This window comes from Moschus berezovskii, chromosome 13, assembly GCF_049115385.1.
Source record: "Moschus berezovskii isolate FMDL1 chromosome 13, NW_MosBer_1.0, whole genome shotgun sequence".
NCBI lineage: Eukaryota > Metazoa > Chordata > Mammalia > Artiodactyla > Moschidae > Moschus > Moschus berezovskii.
The window spans coordinates 71184272-71206619 of NC_142472.1; the positions used below are offsets into that span (position 1 = coordinate 71184272).

At 48.2% G+C, this 22348-nt stretch overlaps 1 protein-coding gene across 1 annotated transcript in view; it reads left to right on the top strand.

Annotated features, from left to right (window-relative positions):
- The first annotated feature begins 2595 nt into the window (after positions 1-2595).
- SIAH3 (siah E3 ubiquitin protein ligase family member 3) overlaps positions 2596-22348 on the top strand; it is a 71915-nt gene continuing 52162 nt past the window's right edge. The window contains exon 1 of the mRNA XM_055426818.2: positions 2596-2830. Within this exon, the coding sequence (XP_055282793.2) occupies positions 2696-2830 (135 nt within the window). The 5' untranslated portion in view covers positions 2596-2695. The remainder of the gene's footprint in view (positions 2831-22348) is intronic.

Consider the following 22348-nt stretch of genomic DNA (forward strand, 5'->3'; position numbering starts at 1 on the left):
CCGCCCTCTAGGGACTGTGCTGCACAGCAAGAGAAGTCACAGCAATGGGAAGCCCATGCACCACAACCAGAGAGGAGACCCCACTTGCCGCAACCAGAGAAAGTCTGTGTGCAGCAACAGAGACCCAGCTAGAGAAAAAAAGAACATAGCGAGAGTCAAGTCTGTTCTTATCATGCCCAGTGCTTCCATGGCACTGGATGGTAGGGTGAACATCCACGGGGGAAAATAATTCACAGAGCAGGAAGGAAAAACATTCTGGAAATAATCACTCTTCCACTAAAGACACTCAATAGGCTCAAGAATTGAGAGGCTGCTTTGAATCAGGCACTGGGCTGGGTTCTTCCAGATACATCATATCTTAGTCTTCCCAGTAACCTCGAGAGAGAAATAAGTTGTTATTATCCCTATGTTACAGGAGTGGAAACTGAGCCTCAGTGAGGCTTCAAGAAACCTGTCTGAGGTTACCCAAAGGGAGAAATAAACTGCATAATAGTTCCATTCTAACAAAGGATATCGAAAGAGAAAGTTTGAACCTTCTGAATTATGAACTGCATCTTTAAGGAATCCATGGGAGTATATGCTAACTTTTATTTTTATATTTTTAAGGAAGACGATAAAAGAATACTGAAGGTTTTCCTGCTAAAAACTTACTCTGGAAAATGAAAACCATAGAAAAAGAACTCCAGCAGTATAGACCATCAACTCTTATTTATGAATTGTACAATGAACGGGACTTCCCCTGTGGCTCAGCAGGAAAGAATTTGCCTGCAATGCAGGAGATACAGGTTCAATCCCTGGGTCAGGAAGATTTCCTGGAAGAGGGCATGGCAACCCACTCCAGTACTCTTGCCGGGAAAATCCCAGGGACAGAGGAGTCTGGCAGGCTACAGTCCATGGGGTTGCACAGAGTCAGACATGGCTGCAGCAACTGAGCACATAATGAACTCGTGGGTCCAGGGACTCATATCCTATAAAATTATCACATTGATGAGGTTCTAATCAGTTCAAATGTTGTCATCTTCTAACTTTATGCCAGTGCAATTATCTTAGAAAGTGTAGTTTTCATTTTAATGGGCGCTTGGCTTATTCGTTTCTGAACACAATGCTTTGGTTTTAAACTCAATTGAAAATGAACATCTGGGCTTTGTCCTGGTTTCAGGAAACCTGTGCATTTTTTTTTTTCTCTCTTTACTTCAATCAGTAGCTGGTTTAATTGCCTTACCAGGTCACAGATATCGCTGTCCCAGCTATGTGTAAGCTTTGCCTACATCACAACCCAAGCACAGCAGCCCGAGTGGAGCGAGAGCCATTCAGGAAGGAGCAATGTGCTCTCACACTCTGGGTATAACTCACACCCAAGCCTGATACTCAGGCTTGCTGGGTGTAGGCTGACTTCCCACCGGAGAAACAGCCAAAGAGGATGGGAAACACAACACACGCCTCTCTCCTGCGTGAGCCCCAAAGAATGACTAAGTCATCAGAGCTTGTCCGCCCCAAACTCTAAGACTCCTCATGTACTGCTCACAGCCTTTCTTCTAGAACAAGTAGGTGGGCTTAAGCACCCCTCCCCAGCCCAGTTTTGAAGAGAGACGGAGTGCAGTCTGAGGACTGGAATGCCCTCTGCCTGCTCTGGTACAGAAATGCGCTGCTGGCATTTACAGAGACAAGCAAAGATGTGGTATCTGGTATGCTGCTCTTAATCTCTATTTTAATGTCTCCAACAATCTAGTGGTTAATTAGCAATTTGCTGCCCACCAATATGCAAATGAATGACAAGCAAAAGCCCTCCACATCTGTAATTATTTTGCTGATTTACAAGCCGCTCTCCTCTCCGTGTAGCTTTTTCCTCTGTGTGTGCATTCATGCATGAGGAATTTCATTATTTTTAGAAGCATACACTGTACACTTTTATGCTTTAATACTTTCAGGCTTCAGTAATTACAGTATTACGGATATACATACACATTTTCCCCCCTCCAACTCCAAATGCATTTGTCAGGAATGCTTTCTCTTTGATAAAGAGTGGAGAGTAAGATTTATCAAGGGGCTGAAATCCAAATCGCAGAGAGAGTCAGAGCTCAAGATTGAAAGATGCACGATTCTACCGCTGCCAAATCCTTATCTGGAATCGGAGGAGTCTTGTAATATTTGATTTTCTCCCAAGCAGCTCTGGTGAATCGGAGCCACGATCTGCCTTATCCATCTGCCTACTTTGGAGCGGGGTGTTTTACTATTTGGCGGTTTAAATGCTTCACGTTTTTGCCAGCGCATTAATAAAGGCTCTCATGTTAAATTAAGTCAATTAATAAATGAGACACATTAAGCAATCAATTTTGTCAGCCTATCTCCCCGGCATTATGTATGGTTGGCTGTAATCACAAGATAAATGCAATGTGCTGATCTATGGTAATGTTCAATAATACATTCTCCGCCAGGCTCAATTCATCAGGGAGTTTCGGTAGAGGAGGCATTTGTTATTGGCTGTCTCTGCACCTCAAGGATAACATTTCTGTCCTTTTGATTGGCCGCCTCACTGCTGCAAGATTCTAACCGTCTTATTTTGATGATGAATATGAAGGCATGCTAAGCCGGGCTGGAGCGAGTGTCTCAGAGGCTGCGCGCCTTCCAGAGCCCAAGGACTTAACGGCTTCCTCCGCCACCTTCCTGTGCCAATCATCCCCCCCAAAAAGTTGTGATGCTTTTCTTCACCCAGTGCTTTGGGGCTGTGTTAGATCTCATTCACCTCCGCTTTCAGCACAACAAGGCTAAACGGGTGTTCTCCGCCGCCGGGCAACTTGTCTGCGTTGTAAACCCCACGCACAACCTAAAGGTGAGTGGCTGGCCACCATTTGATGTTCCCGCGGCTCGGGTTCAAGTCCTTCCTCGGGGGCGGGGAGGAGGTGTGTGGGGGGGAGTGGCGTCAGGGACCCTCCCACGGAGCCCGGGGCGCTCCAGGCAAAGGTCGTCCCTCTGCTACACAACGCGGTGTTGGGTACCCCGAGCCCGTGCTCTGTTCCTTCTCCCTCTCTGGGTGTGTGGATGCTCTCGCGACGGTGTGTGTTTGTTTCCCTGCCTGGCAGGGGCGACTGGAGTCAGCGTCTATTTCTTTTCCCCCACGCTGTAGGAGTCGGGGGTGGGGGTGGGGGGTGTCAGAGATGAGGGTGTTGGAGGGAGCAGGGGGCGTCCCCCTCCCTCTCCCAAATATTTGTGGGCAAGCGTTTAGGAGAGAGGGTTTGAAAAGTTACCCACGCTGCAGGCTGTCCCGTGTGCTGGAAAGGCAGGCAGGCAAGCACTCGGGTTTCTGAAGCCCCTCTGGTTGCTCCTGAAGTAGCTGGGCTGGGGGGTCGCGGGACAGGACCCCTTCCCCCCGCACCAGACAGGGGTCTGGGAGCTGGGGAGGGGACGCTTTCTGCAGAGTGTGTTTCCCTGTGCTCAGACTCAGCCTGGGGGGCGCGGGGCGGGGGTGCCGGTAGGAGTTCGTCTTCTTTGCTTGCTGAGAGCTGGCTGCGCCTGGTGTACCGAGGACCCAGAGCAGGCAGATTGTTCCAGTAGCATCGTAATGAACCCCGCTCGGAGCCGCCGCTGCTGGAGTCACAGCAGGCGCTGCGGCCCTCACATCTCCGCCTTTAGGTCAGCGCCCTTTAAGAGGACAGCCTCCCCACGGGCTCGAGGGACCGCTCCACAGCCCCCGCCAAGACGAGGGGGCGATGAACGGAGAGCCCCTAGGCTCGGGGAGGAGGGAGGACGGGCTGGCGGGGCGGCAGGGGGCGGTGCGGGGACGCAGCTGAACTCCCCCGCAGCCCGGTGAGAAAGTCGCGGCCGCCTGGGCGCCGTCCCAGAATAAACGATGGACTCGTTTGGGAGTTGCTCTCATTATACCCGAGGCTGAGCGAAGCGGGGGGAAGGGCACCTCTAAGCAAAGGAACAGTCTCTGCGAGCACAGCTCTGTCATTCCGACCACTGCCGTGGGGCAGGTCTTATTGCTTGTTGCTCGCCACTTTATAAACTCCTGCAGTCTCCTCAGCTGGAGCCCTGCAGGCCAGTGCTAATGGGTACCTCCTCGCAAAATTCCTGGAAGTCCCCAGGAGGGACAGCTGCCCGGAGCCCCTGGGGCCATGTGCCCAGGCGGGTCCTGGATGGAAGGGTGATGGACCACCTTGAGACCACTAAGGTGCTCCGGACTAGGAAGAGATTTTCTGCAGTAGGCAAGCTGTGATGGACACCATCTCAACTGCTCTGCCCCTCTCCCGCTCGCTCTTCCCCATCTCCCCCTCCACCCTCCCCTCTTCCCCTCATTCCCCTCTTTCTTTTTTCCTTCATGGCTTACTTTTATAAATGCGAATTCACCCCCAGTCATCCTTGGCAAAGTGAGTGTATGATGTACGCGTTAAAATATGATTCTGAATTCCGTTTTATGACTACTTTTGAGACCGCCTTCAAACTCCCATTATTTTGTCACTTTACATTTGTTACTTCCCTGTGGCAAGAAATTCTGTTTATTCCTGCTTTGCATTTTAAAACCTTTGCAAATTGTTTATGAGACTTAGCGTTTCCAAAGTTTCGATTTATATGGTTCGTTGGCTGCAGCTGGTGATGGAGGGGGAACAGGGTGCTAAGAGCTTGGTAGGGGATGGACTGAAAATCATCCGTGCTTGTTTCAGTGATGTCAGCCTGGATTTTGACAGGCAGTCCTTCTGCCCAAACTCAGGATTCCAGAGTCAGGGTTGGACATCTTAGATCAGTGCTGACCAGCTATGTGACCTTGAATGTCTCTGAGCCTTCCCTTCTTCATCTTCCAAATGAACCAATGAATCTCTAGCCTGCCTCCTCCACGGCTCTATGAGGCTGTGAAGGGATACTCCAGGTAGATGGGCTTTATTAACACTCCCCTCCACCCTCCAAATTATATTATTGCACATTATTTGTAGGGTTCCATTAGGAATTTCAAAAGTTATTACTTAAAGCCTTCAGCCACTTAGAAACTATATCAGTCAGTCAGTCAGTCAGTTCAGTCGCTCAGTCGTGTCCAACTCTCCGTGACCCCATGAATCACAGCACGCCAGGCCTCCCTGTCCATCACCAACTCCTGGAGTTCACTCAAACTCATGTCCACAGAGTCGGTGATGCCATCCAGCCATCTCATTCTCCGTCGTCCCCTTCTCCTCCCGCCCCCAACCTTTCCCAGCATCAGAGTCTTTTCCAGTGAGTCAACTCGTCGCATGAGGTGGCCAAAGTATTGCAGTTTCAGCTTCCAAAGAACACCCAGGATTGATCTCCTTTAGAATGGACTGGTTAAGCAGTAATATAAAAATAGGTGACACGTGCTTTGAGAGGCTGTTTTCCATGGCTCACTTTGTCATGTACATACTCATGTGACTTTTCATTTCCCATAAAAAGCCACTTAGAGATTTTGCCCAGATGAGTGTCCTCACAGATAAACAAATCAAACTGAGGGATGCTCATGTTACCAGGGGGTGCGAGAGGACACACAGCATTTATAGAGGCTGTGCCAGGTGCAGACAGACCTCTGCAGCCCAGGATGCCTCTGTGAAAGTCTCATCCATGCTCCAGGTGGCCCAGCAGCTAAGTTCTACCTACTTCTCCAACCTGAGAGCTAACAGCTTGGAGCTTTTTTTTTTGGAGCTTTTAAAGGCACAATTCTCTAGGAACACTGCTGCTCCATCATGGATATTAAGAAGTGCATAAAACCGCAAAAGAAAGTGCTCCTTCCAACCATTCCTTTCCACAGACAGGCCACGGAAATATGCCTTGGATGTAAAAAGCTGCAATCCACGTAGGAAGAAAAAGTCTTTTTTAAAAGAAAAAAAAAAGTTGTGGCAATGTTAAACCAGAATGGCTATTGATCTGCGGAGCTTCCCCGCACTTTGTATGACAGGCCGGTACATGATATGGTGACCAAGGACACAGGGACCACAACCTTGCTTTCAAGTTTCTGGGTTGTGTGTTGCTACCAAGAGGAACTGGGAAGCCTGTGTTTTTTTTGTGGACTCATTTTTGCACTTTGTCCTTTCCTGCGCTTTCCTGAGAATGCTAGCAGTACTTCAGGCAAGTGCTGAGTTATAATCAAAAATCACTTACTGAGCAGAGAAAACCATGTATTTACCATGCTTCTATAGGTCACCTTCATCCTCAATCTCATTATGGCGATTTACTCAGTAACCTGGGATTCCTTCAAGCAAGCTTGTTCTAGAAGCGTGCTTCTAAGTGGAGGGCAAAGACCTTCCCGGGGAATGCAGACAACCCAGTTAAACCCATTACACTCCTTAAGCCCATCCTACTTAAAAGGGGTTTTTAGAGTCACTGGCCTGAAATAAGAGGTTCTCCTGCTTCAAGCAGAATCCATTGCAGAGCCGGCTCCGTAGACTGCAGACGGCACTCTGTGTTGTCCTGTGTCTGTCTGTCTCTGCCTATAGAGGTGGCTCCTTGAAGGGATCAGGCCCCCCACTTCTCCGTCCCAGCCCATGGAAAGTGACCGCCAAGGAGCTGGTGATCTTGCCTGGCTGCCATCTGCTTCCTTGCTCATGGAGGTCACTGAAATGTGGCCCAGGGGCTGCAGACTGGCACCGAGCAGGGCGCAGGCTCATGTCCTGATTTAGCACCACTTTCTCCCTCCTGTCCTTTGCTCGTTTCCAAACCAAAAAAGCCTTTCTCTCCTGGCTCCTCTCCCATCCACACTCGCTGCTTGGACAATGCCCTGTCCCAGGCAGCCCTCTCTGCTCCTGCCCCATCTCCAGCGGTGCCCTTTGAAGAGTGGACTGGCCAGTCTGTGTACCCTGGCCTCTCCAGGGAAGTGTCTGCAGTGGCCGCCAGAGCCCCTCTGGGGTCAGAGCTCAGCACTTCCCAAGCCGACTGGCGCTGAGCCGGGGCTGGCTAGGAGACTTCCTCCCTGTAACCACAGCACTTGATAAACCAGGTTCTGAAACAAGTCTCACAAAAGTCTTTCTGGCAAACTTCCAAAAGGCCCTAACCTCCCTACCGCTCCTGGGAGGCTATTCATGCCTCCATCCAGTGGGTCCAATCCCCAGAGCCCTTTTCTGTTGTAACCCATTAACCTTGAGTCTATAGACACACACACACACACACACACACACACTCAGAGCCATGCACACACACACAGTGGGAGGGACATATAGGACAGTGTGGGCTTTAAGTGCCCGTGCATGCTAAGTTGCTTCAGTTGTGTCTGACTCTTTTGTGACCCCACCAGGCTCCTCTGCCCATGGGATTCTACAGACAAGAATACTGGAGTGGTTGCCATGCCCTTCTCCAGGGGATCTTCCTGACCCAGGGATCAAACCCAGATCTCTTGCATCTCCTGCACTAGCAGGTGGATCCTTTACCACTGGCACCACCTGGGAAGCCTGCTGCTGCTAAGTCACTTCAGTCGTGTCCGACTCTGTGCGACCCCATAGAAGGCAGCCCACCAGGCTCCGCCGTCCCTGGGATTCTCCAGGCAAGAACACTGGAGTGGGTTGCCATTTCCTTCTCCAATGTGTGAAAGTGAAAAGTGAAAGTGAAGTCGCTCAGTCTTGTCCGACTAGTAGCAACCCCATGGACTGCAGCCCACCAGGCTCCTCCGTCCATGGGATTTTCCAGGCCAGAGTACTGGAGTGGGGTGCCATTGCCTTCTCACCTGGGAAGCCTAGCAGACACTAAATCTAAAATTAGGGCATTTTAGTACCAGGACTTGCAGCATCCACCTGCTTTTCATTCTGAGACCAAGCCATATGGAGGGATGTGTGCTGAGTGATGGTGGGGATGCGGTAGGGGCTGCATGGAGTTGGGGGAGGGGATCATCAAGGGAAAACCAAGGCAAACCTCACCTCCAGCACCTCGACTGTTCAGGGGCTAACCTTTGGAAATCCTGTTCCGGCCTCAGGGCTTTCACTAACTGACACAGCGTGGCAGGCAAGAAGGGAAGCTAAAGACCTGAATGTTGTTTTTAGAGATGTAAAGGCGACCTTGGAGTGTTCAGCCTGAATGCCTAGTTTCCGGCAGTTCAAGATGGTTTAGTAGCCAGCACGTGGGTTTCTCAGCTCTTCCTGACACAGCCACCTCTGAGGGTCCCATCCCCCATCCGCTGGACATTTCAGCATCTTCCTTTGCTGTCCAGGCTGGAGGCTCTATTAGCGCCTTAGACGGGGGTGGTAGGGAGGTGGGTGGTAGGGAGGGAATGGGGGAATGGGGGAGACCAGTGGAGGAAGATAAGGGGGGACTGAAGCTGGTCCCTGAGTCACTCCCTGAGCTTCAGTCTAAAGGTTTTCCCGTGCCACCGCCTCCAGCCCTCTGGTTTCTGTGAATACTGTATGACACTTGGCTCTGCAGGCACAGAGCAGTCATGTGGCTTTTCTGGTTAATGGTGATTGTAAATGAGGCTCCCAAATCACATAACTGGAGGCTCCAGGCAGCCATTCGGGTAGCGGTGTGCTGTGATAGGGTGGGCAAGGGAGCCTGAAGCCGTTGTGGTGAGCCCACGACCTTGGCACTGCCTTTCTCTAGTAGCCCCCCGGAGCAAATTTTGTGGCCCTCCCTTCACCACGGTCCCTCAAGCGTCAGGGACTGTTTGGAAGCAAGGAGAAAACAGGGACTGAATGCTTTCTTTGAAATCCACAGAGAGGTCAGAATTATTTGGATAGCTTCCCTGGGGTAAGGCAGAATATTTTTCTAGCAATTAACAATAAGAGAAAACGAACTGTCTTGAGGTGGTATTTGACTCTTGGCAAAGTCAGAAAGGATGAGATGGTTGGATGGCATCACCGATTCAACGGACATGAACTTGGGCAAAACCCCCAGAGATGGTGAGGGACTGGGAGGCCTGGTGTGCTGCAGTCCTTGGGGTCTCAAAGAGGTGGACATGACTTGGCGGCTGAGTAACGGCAAAAAGTCATCTGGACTCAACAAGCTGTGCTCCCCAGAGGGGAAAGCTGGCCTGTTTAGACATGAGGTGTCACGTGGAAGGGGTCCCGCCCCGGAGAATGGAGCCCCACGCTCCCGTGGGGATCGCCAGCTCAGAGAATGATGGGGAGAATGTCAGAACTGGGAGGCTGAATCTTCTTAGTCTACAGTCGAGGAAACTGAGGTGAGAGAGGGAAATGACTTGTATTTCCTACGCCTGCTGTAACAAATCATCACAAATGGGGAGGCACAAAATCAGAGAAATCTATTTCTCAGAGAAATCAGGAGGCTGCAGGTCCAAAATCAAGGTGCCAGCAAGGCCAGGCTCCCTCCGAGGTTCCAGGGAAGAATCTGTTCCTGCTCATCAGGCTTCGGGGGGTTCCCTGTGTTCCTTGACTTGTGGCCTCATCTCTCCACCTCTGCCTCTGGGGTCACATGGCCTTCTCGCCTCTGTGTGTCCATCTCATAAGGACACAGTTGACTGTACTGAGAGCCTATCTGGACAATCCAGGGTAAGCTTTCATTAATTTAATCACACTTTGAAAGCTTTAGTCCCTCATTCATGTCCAACTCTTTGCGACCCCATGGACTGTAGCCTGGCATGCTCCTCTGTCCATGGAATTCCCCAGGCAAGAATACTGGAATGGGTTGCCATTTCCTTCTTCAGGGAATCTTTCCTGACCCAGGGATCAAACCTGGGTCTCCTATACTGCAGGCGAATTCTTTGCCATCTGAGCCACAAGGCAAGGCTAATCACACCTTTGGTCATATAATATTCACTCTGTTGATCTTTAAAGTAATTTAGAATTTCCAGGCACTAAGATGTGAATATCGTTTTTCAACCCACTACATTCCTCTTGCAGACTCAATCTATTTTGTGACAGAATTGGAACCGGAAGTTAGGGCTCCAAAGGTCAGACCTAGATCCCCGGCTGCCCCAGGCTGCCTTCCATTTAGTCCAAACTAAACACCCCTTGCTTGAGTGCATGCTGTGGGAGCAGGAAATTGCGGGGACCCCCTTCCTGCACCCCATCAGCCCTAGACCAGCCAGTGTGACCCCATGGGCTGCACCACACACCCTGTCATCTCCCCTTTATCAGACCTACATTTCCTTAGCAAATCAGGTCCTCTTCATCACCGCACGGAGTGCTAAGTCAATTCATTTGTGTTCAACTCTCTGCGACCCCATGGACTGCAGCCCACCAGGCTCCTTTGTCCATAAGATTCTCTAGGCAAGAATACTGGAGCAGGTTGCCATTCCCTTCTCCAGGAGATCTTCCTGACCCAGGGATCGAACCCACATCTCATTATGTTTCCTGCATCGGCAGGCAGGTTCCTTACCACTAGCACCACCTGGGAAGTCCTCTTTATCACCATCCTTCCTTATTCCCCTATCCCTTCCATAAATTTTCTTTCCTGTTTCAAATTCTTTTTTAAAAAAATATAATCTACGTGGATGCCTGCACATCATATTTTAAAAATCAAATGGTAAAGAGATACACTGTCAGAAGCATAGAGCATTAGATCTTGCCCTTGGCACACAGTTTGTAAATCCACCAGATCAACACGGGGGTGAAGCAGTGGGTGTAGGGAAAACACACAGGCTTTGGGGCAGAAAAAGCTGAGCTCAAATCCAGACTGTTCCATTGGCCCATGGGTGACTTTGAACAAATGACTTCGCCTCTCAGAGGCTTCATTTCCTTCTCCATAAAAAGCAGAAAAGAACGCCCACCTTCGATGGGGCTGCAAGGAGTAAATGAGCTCGCAGAAGGAAAACGTCTGCCACAGAGGAGAGAGTCGGTAAATAGCAGCAGTTATTGTCAACACAGGTCATTACGATAAAAGCTAAAAGCCGCTCCTCGGAAGCTGGAGTCAGTCTCCCCACCACTCCACCTTCTGTTTTCCTCCACCTCCCCTCCCTTCCTTCGGGCCTCGGGGCCTGCTGTTCCTTCGTACTGGTGAATTGCCCTTGGCCTTCAAGAGAGTTTTGAATAGAACAATTTCTTGCCTTATGTAAAAGTCAGATTTGTCCTTATTGCCTAACTTCAAAGAAAACCCTGAGCCCTGCTTGAATTCCAAGCCTGGAAGTGCAATGGGCGAGGGGCTCGACTGGGGGAGGATGGGCGTGCCAGGTGGGACAGGGGCTGGCACGTGTGCCCTGGTGCCTAACATCCGCAGAGCCAGGAGCCCTGTTACAAGGTCCCCTCCTCCCGCCGGAGAAGGGTCCTCACGACTCATGCATGCTTTCTTTGCATTAGCGGCAGCCGAGTAAGCACAAAGGCCAGCGGGTCTGTGAGGGACATCTGATCGGGGTGAGGGTCTGAGGCCGAGCGACCCCGCTGAGAGATGCAACAGAGTGGGGAGAGGTAAGCGGGCAAAACCTGCAGGCTCCCAGAGAAACTGGACGTCCATTTCCTCTCTGCCTGCAGTTCATTCTGCCTTGAGGAAGTCCCTTCCCTCTGAGCTAGGTGGGATGGTTGATGCTTAACGGAAGCCTGGTGTTCTTATTGAGTTGCTAAGTCATGTCCGGCTCCTTAAGACCCCATGGACTTGTAGCCCACCAGGCTCCTCTGTCCATGGGATTCTCCAGGCAAGGATACTGGAGTGGGTTGCCATTTCCTCCTCCAGGGGATCTTCCTGACCCAGGGAGGGAAATTGAGTCTCCTGCATTGGCAGGCTGAGCCACCGGCCACCATTGAGCCACCAATGGCAAGCTGATTTTCCACTGAGCCACCTGTAGCCCCTGAAACCAAGGGAGAGGGAGGCTCTGGCCTTTCTAAGCCAAGAAAGAACTTCCTGGATCCTATCGTCAGGCAAGTCTATAGAAAGCACCAAGAAGGGCCGCAGGGCTGGGCTCTTCCTTACTGCACCTGAGTTTCGACACACACACAGGGTCCATGGAGATTCTGAGACGCCCACATTTTTGGACCCTGAGTGGTCTCTGAATAGCAGTGCAAGATCAGTGGACGGGGTCCCCAGCACCACCGTGGAGGAAAGAATGGATCTTCCCTCCCCACCCAAACTGTCACTGGCCTCCAGCCTCAGGAAAGAGGTAAAGGGAGAGGTGGGAGAGAAAAGAGGAACATTCTAGCTGAGGCCGTGGAGTACAGGCTTTGGACTCAGCCCTAGCTGGGTTTGGATCCAGTGATGTTAGTTTCCTTGAGTAACCTCTTTGATCTCCCGGAACCCGCATTTCCTCAACTATTAATATGATTATCGTGAAGGTGAAATATAATGTAGATAAACTGCTTAGTACAGCACCCCAGCACCTTGTACATACTCCATAAATGGTAGCTGTCATCGCTAGTAAGTGGAGCTCCTTAGAGAGGTTCCTGATGCACAAGATGTACCAAGATTCTTCTGCCCAACTCGGACAAGTGATCAAACTTCTCAGACTGGATGTTGGGGGAAAGAGAGGGAACCGTCAGCACTAAAAGCACCTGTCTGTTGACTGACCAAGATTTTGAAGCATAGCAGGTTCAAGCTTAGGCTTCCCGGGGGGCTCAGTGGTAAAGAATCCGCCTGCCAATGTAGGAGACACTATTTGACCCCTGGGTTGGGAAGTACCCCTGGAGGAGGGAATGGCAACCCACTCCCGTATTCTTGCCTGGAGAATTCCATGGACAGAGGAGCCTGGCGGGCTACAGTCCGTGGGGTCACAAAGAGTCAGATACAACTTAGCAACTAAACAACAACAGGTTCAAGCTCAGGGAACCAGAGTCCAGGTCCTGGTTCAAACAGATGAGACCCGAAGGGGTGATGCCCAGGGTCACCACTGAGGCAGGGCAGGGCCCACTGCTCTATCTATGCTTCCACACTGCTGGGGGCTGGGGCACTGGATAAAGATGCTGCCTCTCTAATTCGAGCCACACATGCTGGGCATCTTCCTGGGGGTCCTTGTCCTTAGGACCTTGCCAAGGTAACGACTAGCCAGGTAAACGTGGGCCATTAAAAAGGCAATGTTCCTGGGATCTCTACTGCTGGCACAAATACACAGCAAAGGACTGGGATGAGGCTGTCAGTGAAGTCACCCAAGCCACAAAGCCATAACCCCAGACTTTCAGATAGCAGGGTGGGTCAAGTTCTGCTACAAAAGGCGACGTTTTCATCTTGACCTGGGGCCCAGGATGAAAGCACCATCAGAAACCAATCTGTGATCAGCCTAATGTTTTCAGCAGAAGAATAGGGTCCCTGTGGATCTTTAGAATTGTGGTCTAACTGGAAATGTCAGTTTTACTTGCAAGATGCTGTATCTCTTAATCATTTCTTGGTCCTTTAATGTATTTTTAATCATGAACCTGTGATTAAGAGGGAGCTGTGTGCTGCAGGGCTGTCTCCAGGCGGCACTAGGAACTCCAGCTGGAAGAGACTGGACTGCGGAAGGGGCAAGGCCCCCCAGGACAAAACTGGAGAGTGCCCTCTATGGAGGGGAAAGGCCACTGCAGACCATTTTGGGGAGGGTGAGCATGGCATTAGGAAGGCTCCACAGAGACTGAACCAAATCCAGATCAATACAAGATTTTACAAAAGATGGGCCAGCTAGTCTAGCCATCTGCCCAGCTTTGTAGCCAGACGCCACGGTCCCTCAGATCTAATTCCTACAACTTCGCTAAGGATGTGTCAGGAAGTCCAAGGCAGAAAGCCACTCAGAACCTCTCGTTCCCTTTCTATAAATTACAGGTATGTTGTGACTTAGGCTAAGCTGGCTACACATCCTGAAACCTACAGGTTGTGCTTTTCTGCTGTCCCAGTTATGCATACAATAATAACAACAATGATCAGAACAACCACAAAATAGCTACCATTTATGGAAGGCATGCTATGTCCAGGAACTGTGTTAAATGCTATGCATTTAATTCTCCCTAGGAAGTAGTATATTATTATCATTCCATCAAAGCAGAGGAAAGGAAAAAACCCTGCTCAGTAATACAGAACTCTGTGCAGTGGAACCATTTAAAATTAAAATCCTGTGCTTGGGGACTTCCCTGGTGGTTCAGTGGTAAAGAATCCACCTGCCAAGGCAGGAGGCTCGGGTTTGATCCCTGATCAGGGAAGATCTGACATGAGCAACTAAGCCCGTGCACCACAACTACTGAGCCTGTGCTCCAGAGCCCGGGAGCCACAGCTACTGCCCCCAGGAGCTGCACTACTGAAGCTGGAGCGCCCCAGAGCCTGTGCTCTGCAGCAAGAGAAGCCCCGGCAATGAGAAGCCCTCGCATGTCAACTAGAGAGGAGCCCCCACTCACTGCAACTGGGGAAAAGCCTGCACAACAATGAAGCCCCAGCTCAGTCAAAAATAAACACAATTATAAAAAAAGATATCCTTTAAAAAAAAACTCCTGTGCTTTTAAAAATTTCTTTGTATGTCATCCCTCAGCATTCCTATTTCACAACAAACAACTGGCCGTCAGACTAATGTTGAGTGTATTATATTTCATTTAAAAATACTGAGCTGAGATCCTGGCTCATTCACTCTGTATATACCTACATCAAACACACACAGATGCCCCAGCTCTTGGGGGATGATCCTGGCAGGCTTGCTCTAGGATTCCCTGGGTTGCCCCGTGGGATGGACCCTGTGGCCAATGGCAGCAACTTTGTCCCTTCCTCCTGCCTCCTGGAATCTCTTCCCAAAGAAACCACTGTATGGAGTCCTTCTCGCAGGCTCTTCTTTGGGGAACCCAAGTTAAAACTACATGTGTGTGTAGTGGTGTTAGTCGCTCGGTCATGTCTGACTCTGCGATCCCATGGACTGCAGCCCACCAGGCTCCTCTGTCCATGGAATTCTCCAGGCAAGAATACTACAGTGGGTTGCCATTCCCTTCTCCAGAGGATCTTCCCAACCCCAGGGATCAAACCCGGGTCTCCTGCATTGCAGGCAGGTTCTCTACTGTCTGAGCCACAGGGAAGTCCACATATGTGTATATGTTTCCTAATTCACATATATTTACTGAGCATTTCCTAAGTGCCAAGTGCCATGCTAGGTGATTTACCAGAATTGCCTTTTTAAAAATTCTCGGAACGATGCTGACAGTCTATCTCCAGATCACATGGGGGAAAGCTGAGGTACAGAGAAACTAAGTAACTAGTCCAAGGGTGCATCCAATGAGTGGTAGAGTTTAACTGGTGCTTTTAACCTCTGTGTTAAGCTGTCTCTCCTGCTCAGTCACATACTGCCTACTTGGAAGCTTCTACAAAGAACCTAGCCTTCCAAATCAGGCTTGATAACAACCATGACTCTGGGGGACTTCCCTGGTGGTCCAGTGGTTAAGAATCTGCCTTCCAGTGCAGGAGATGCAGGTTTGATCCCTGGTCAGGAAACGAAGATCCCACATGCCGAGGAACAACTAAGCCCCAGCACCTTCAACTACTGAAGCCTGAGTGCCAGAACTAGAGAGTCCATGCGCTGCCTCAAAAGATTCCGCATGACGCAGTGAAGATCCAGCACACTGCAGCTAAGACTCCACGCCGCCAAATAAATAACAAATACACACATATTTCAAAAAATTAAGATTTGCATAAAATACTTGAAGGAAATCTTGGCAACAACTTTACCTAAGTGCTCGACTCAAAATTATCTGCAGAAAAGGAAGTTCGTGTCCCATGATCACGTTTTTCAAATGGATTACATGGTTGGAGGAGGACAGAGTGTCTGAAACTAGCGTGCATGCTCAGTGGTTCAGTCGTGTCCAACTCTTTGTGACCCTATGGACTGTTTTATATTGGGTCAGACAAACCAGGATAGCAATCTGAGTCTCACAAATTGAGCATAATGACTATGCTTTCTTAGTTATGTGTGTGTGTGTTTGTGTGCTCAGTCACTAAGTTGTGTCAGACTCCGTAATCCCATGTACTGTAGCCCGCCAGGCTCCTCTGTCCATGGGATTCTCCAGGCAAGAATACTGGAGTGGGTTGCCATTTCCTTCTCCGGGGACCTTCTCTGACACAGGGATTGAACCCGTGTCTCTTACATCTCCTGCACTGGCAGGCAGCTTCCTTTACCACTGAGCCCTAGCACTGACCCCTAAATCTGGGCCACGTGATTGTCTTGTCAAAACCTCACTTGCTTCTCAGTGACAGTGGGAACTAGTCAACCATGTCAGAAGGCAAATGCTCTCTAAGCACTTGGATATCATCAAACGGGGCACCTTTTCTCTGAGAAGAAAAGAAAGAAATCTTTCTATTCAAAATCAAAAACAGACTTCAAGAGAATGAGGCCTCTTACCCTGTCATACCTGCTCTCTCAGAGATCCACAGAACTTTGACATTTCCTTTCCCATTAGCAGCCATACTTTATTATCAAATTTATTTTTTTAAACTCAAATCAAAGAGGAGCGAACTTTTAATGACCATTTTCTACCTAATTTAACACAGCCTCTACCTTGACTTCTGGGCAGCCCTTCTCCTAATGCTCTTCAAACGTTTCTTCTTTCCAAAGCTGCCATGAGAAGAACTGAGTTGAGGGAGGCATTCGGGTTAGAGGTGGGCTTATGGCAGAAGAGCAGAACAATGCTTGCACTCTTTGTTCCCAGTATACAAGCTGGAGCTGTGCAGGACAGTGTCTATAGTGACTTCTGAGGAACATGCTCAGCCAGGCACCATGGAGGGAGGTCACCAAGGTAGTCAATCCCCAGAGTCACCTCAAGCAGCAGCCCTGACATCTGGGGAAACTTGCAGAGGCTGCAGAGGGCTCACGGGGACATGAAGGAACTAAAGGAAGTCTGGGAGGAAAGCGCCTCAGACTTGAGCCATGTGCCATCTCTGCCATTCCCAGCCCCCGTGATGCCTACTCGTCTCTGTGGCCCTCGGGCTGACCACTGGAGGACCACAGCGGGCAGGGGACTGGCCCTGCAGCACCTTTGCTGCCCCCAGCCCTGCACACCCCCACCCCCAGCCCCCGTAAGCAGGAGGTCTGAGGAGCACATGAAGAAGCTGCCCCACTGAAGTCAGCTCTCTTCAGGACTCCCCCCGGTGGTCCAGTGGTTAAGATGCTGCGCTTCCCCTGCAGGGCACAGGTTTGATCCCTGGTCGGAGAACTAAGATCCCACAAACTGCACAGTGGAGCCAAGAAAAAGAGAGTCTCTTCACCAAGTGATGCTGGGAAACCTAGACAATCTCATGTAGCTCAATGAAGTTAGAATAACACACATACTGCACACGCAAAGAAACTCAAAGTGGCTTACATTTAAGCCATGACATCTTAAAAGTTCTAGAACACAGTCAAAGCTTTCTCTGACATAAACTGTACCAATATTTTCTTACATAAGTCTCTCAAGGCAAAAGTAAAAGCAAAAATACACAAATGGGACCATATCAAACTTAAAAGCTTTTGCATAGGAAAGGAAACCATCCACAAAACAAAAAGGCAACTCATGGATGGGGAGAAAATATTTGCAAACAATGAAACTGACAAGGGCTTAATTTCTAAAATATATAAACAGTTCATACAACTATATATATAAAAAAAAACCCAATCAAAAAATAGGCATATGACCTAAATACACATTTCTCCAAAAAAGACATACAGATGGCCAAGAGGCACATGAAAAGATGGTCCACAATGCTAGATATTAGAGAAATGGAAATCAAAACTACCATGAGGTACGATGTCATACCAGTCAGAATGGCCATCATGAAAAAGTCTAGATCAATAAATGCCAGATAGGGTGTGGGAAAAAGGGAACTCTCTTACACCGTTGGTAGGAATGTAAATTGGTACAGCTACTGGTAGGCTGCAGTCCGTGGGGTCGCTAAGGGTCAGACACGACTGAGCAACTTCACTTTCACTTTTCACTTTCACACATTGGAGAAGGAAATGGCAACCCACTCCAGTGTTCTTGCCTGGAGAATCCCAGGGACGGGGGAGCCTGGTGGGCTTCCGTCTATGGTGTCACAGAGTCGGACACGACTGAAGTGTCTTGGCAACAACAACAACTATAGAAAACAGTACAGAAGTTCCTTAAAAATCTAAAACCAGAACTACCATAGAATCCAGCAATCCCACTCCTGAATATATAGTATCTGGAAAAGATAAAAACTCTAATTTGAAAAGATATACACATCCCGATGTTCAGAGAGATGCTGATTACAGTATCCAAGACAGGTAAACAACCTAAGTGTCCATCAACAGATGAATGGATAAAGTAGATGTGATATATATAGGCAATGGAATATTACTCAGCCATAAAAAAACAATGAAACATTACCATTTACAGCAACATGGATGGACCTAGAGGTGATCATATTGAATGCCAAGTCAGACAAAACAAATATTACTATTATATGATATCATTTATATGTGGAATCTAGCAAAAACCCTCTTCCAACAAAACAAGAGAAGAGTCTACACATGGACATCACCAGATGGTCAATATCAAAATCAGATGGATTATATTCTTTGCAGCCAAAGATGGAGAAGCTCTATACAGTCAGCAAAATCAAGACCAGGAGCGGACTGTGGCTCAGATCATGATCTCCTTATTGCCAAATTCAGACTTAAATTGAAGAAAGTAGGGAAAACCACTAGACCATTCAGGTATGACCTAAATCAAATCCCTTACAATTATAAAGTGATTCAAGGTAATAAAAAGATTCCAGAGATTAGACCTGATAGAGTGCCAGAAGAACTATGGACAGAGGTTCGTGACATTGTACTGGAGGCAGGGATCAAGACCATCCCCAAGGAAAAGAAATGCAAAAATGGCAAAATGGTTGTCTGAGGAGGCCTTACAAATATCTGTGAAAAGAAGAGAAGCCAAAAACAAAGGAGAAAAGGAAAGGTATACCCATCTGAATGCAGAGTTCCAAAGAATAGCAAGGAGAGATAAGAAAGCCTTCCTCAGCAATCAATGCAAAGAAATAAGAGGAGAACAATAGAATGGGAAAGACTGGAGATCTCTTCAAGAAAATCAGAGATACCAAGGGAATATTTCATGCAAAGATGGGCACAATAAAGAACAGAAATGGTATGGACCTAACAGAAGCAGAAGATATTAAGAAGAGGTGCCAAGAATACACAGAAGAACTACACAAAAATGATCTTCATGACCCAGATAATCATGATGGTGTGATCACCAACCTAGAGCCAGACATTCTGGAATGCAAAGTCAAGTGGGCCTTAGGAAGCATCACTACAAACAAAGCTAGTGGAGGTGATGGAATTCCAGTTGAGCTATTTCAAATCCTAAAAGACGATGCTGTGGAAGTGCTGCACTCAATATGCCAGAAAATTTGGAAAACTCAGCAGTGGCCACAGGACCGGAAAAGGTCAGTTTTCATTCCAATCCCAAAGAAAGGCAATGCCAAAGAATGCTCAAACTATGGCACAATTGCACTCATCTCACATGCTAGTAAAGTAATACTCAAAATTCTCCAAGCCAGGCTTCAACCATACGTGAACTGTGAACTTCCTGATGTTCAAGCTGGTTTTAGAAAAGGCAGATGAACCAGAGATCAAATTGCCAACATCCATTGGGATCATCGAAAAAGCAAGAGAGTTCCAGAAAAATATCTATTTCTGCTTTATTGACTATGCCAAAGCCTCTGACTGTGTGGAGCACAATAAACTCTGGAAAATTCTTAAAGAGATGGGAATACCAGACCACATACCTGACTCTTGAGAAATCTGTATGCAGGTCAGGAAGCAACAGTTAGAACTGGACATGGAAAAGCAAACTGGTTCCAAATTGGGAAAGGAGTACGTCAAGGCTGTATATTGTCACCCTGCTTATTTAACTTACATGCAGAGTACATCATGAGAAACGCTGGGCTCAGATATGCAGATGACACAACCCTTATGGCAGAAAGTGAAGAACTAAAGAGCGTCTTGATGAAAGTGAAAGAGGAGAGTGAAAACTTGGCTAAAACTCAACATTCAGAAAACTAAGATCATGGCATCTGGTCCCATCACTTCATGGCAAATAGATGGGGAAACAATGGAAACAGTGAGAGACTTTATTTCTGGGGGCTCCAAAATCACTGCAGATGGTGACTGCAGCCATGAAATTAAAAGGCGCTTGCTCCTTGGAAGAAAACTTATGACCAGCCTGGACAGCATATTAAAAAGAAGAAACATTACTTTGCCAACAAAGGTCCGTCTAGTCAAAGCTATGGCTTTTCCAGTAGTCATGTATGGATGTGAGAGTTGGACTATAAAGAAACCTGAGCTCTGAAGAATTGATGCTTTTGAACTGTGGTGTTGGAGAAGACCCTTGAGAGCCCCTTGGACTGCAAGGAGATCCAACCAGTCCATCCTAAAGGAAATCAGTCCTGAATATTCATTGGAAGGACTAATGCTGAAGCTGAAACTCCAATACTTTGGCCACCTGATTCAAAGAACTGAGTCATTTGAAAAGACCCTGATCCTGGGAAAGATTGAGGGCAGGAGGAGAACAGGACAACAGAGGATGAGATGGTTGGACGGCATCACTGACTCAATGGCCATGAGTTTGGGTAAGCTCTGGCATTTGGCAATGGACAGGGAGGACTGGTGTGCTGCAGTCCATAGAGTCACAAAGAGTCAGCCACAAGTAAGCGACTGAACTGAACTGATATGTGGAATCTAAAAAGTAATAGAAACAAATGTATTTATAAAATGGCAACAGACTCAGACATAGAAAACAAGCAAATTTATGGTGACCAAAGAGGAAAGGAGACGGGTAGGGATAAATTAGGAGTATGGGGTAAACAGGACTTCCCAGGCAGCACCAGTGGTAAAGGACCTGCCTGCCAGTGCAGGAGACATCAGAGACACGGATTGGATCCCTGGTCAGGAAGATCCCATGGAGGAGGGCATGGCAGCTCACCCCAGGATTCTTGCCTGGAGAATCCTCATGGACAGAGAAGCCTGGCAGGCTACAGTCAGTGGGGTCAATCATGACTGAATCGACTTAGCACACAAGCACACATGGGATTAACACATACACACTACTGTATATAAAATAAAGAACAAGGATTTATTGTATAGCACAGGGAACTATATGCATTAGCTTGTAATAAGCTCTAATTGAAAAAGAATTTGAAAAGAAATATATATATATATATATATATATATATGTAACTGAATCACTTTGCTATATACCTGAAGCTAACACAATACTGTAAATCAACTACAGCTCAGTTAAAACAAACAAATAAATAATTTAAAAAAAAGCCAGAAGCTGCCTCATGAAGCCCAAGTGCTACATCTGTTTATGGTAATTAAAGAAATGCCAGTTGGACCCTTCTCAGTGAGCCTGCCAAAGCCAGTGCCAGACACCCGAGGCTCTCCAAGAACCCACGAGAAATGAGAGCAGAAAGGGGCACTCCCAGGCACTCAGCAGGGCTCCTGACAATCCTCAGCTGAGGAGGTTTCCTCAGAGCCAAGAGGCTGTGCTAGCGGTCGGGCTCCGCACCCATGGGGTCTCGAGCGAATCACTTAACCTTGGCATCGCCATCTGGCAGGTGAGAGGTGACACTTGCTTGGTGCCTCCCTGCTGGGTGACCCTGGCATGCAGAGACGGCTCTATACCGCTGACCTCATCCACATGTGGCCTCTTTTCCAAGGGGTTTGAGACAGTTTAAGCCAAATGGAGGCGTGAACAGGTGAATAAGACAGAAATAAAATGAGGATGTGAATAGTTAACTGAACAAGCTTAACCCATTTATCATGAGTGACAGAAATTTAGTAGAAAAGTGAAATTCTACCGATGTGTCTTAAACACCTCTCAGTGTACTAGAAAGATAATGGCCTTTGGACTCAGATATGGCTTCAAATTGAGTTCGAATATTCATACCTACGTGACCCGAGGCAAGTGACTATAAGAAGACAAACAATGTGAAGCTGGTGGAAGATTAAATGTGTCGAAAACATGCAAAAGCACCTAGATCAGTGCCCAACACATAGTAGTGTCCTCCTGGAGGTTGATTTCTTTTGCCTTTTTTCCTTCCTCTTTCCATGTTTTTCTATGTATTTAACATGCAAATAGTTCATATTTGAATAATAGGTTAGAGGGAACTCTCTAGGATTGAGAAAGAGCTTGGGATTATGAAAGGAAGAGACTGGGCCTGCAGGGAAGGCAGAAATTTTCAAGATGGGAATGACTCAGCTAACTCATCCAAAGTCAGCGGATGAGTCCTTCACATTCTCTGCGTCTCCATTTTGTTATCTGGGTATGGAATTATTACGATGGGTTCTCTGACACTTGAGAGCTCCCACGGGTTTGTGGGCACAGAACAGGGAATGCTGGGAGGATGTTTTTTCCATGTTGAAGCGGGAGGACCCGGGGCAGAGCCACTATTAGGAGGGCAAGGGGCACAGCTCCACCCAGACATGAAGCTTTGCAATATCAGGATGCCTGGGCGGTCCAGGGGGCACTAGAATCTGCTGTTCCTCTGTTCTTGAAGCAGGCATTGGGACAGCAGTGTGTGTGTGTGTGTGTGTATGCTCAGTCGT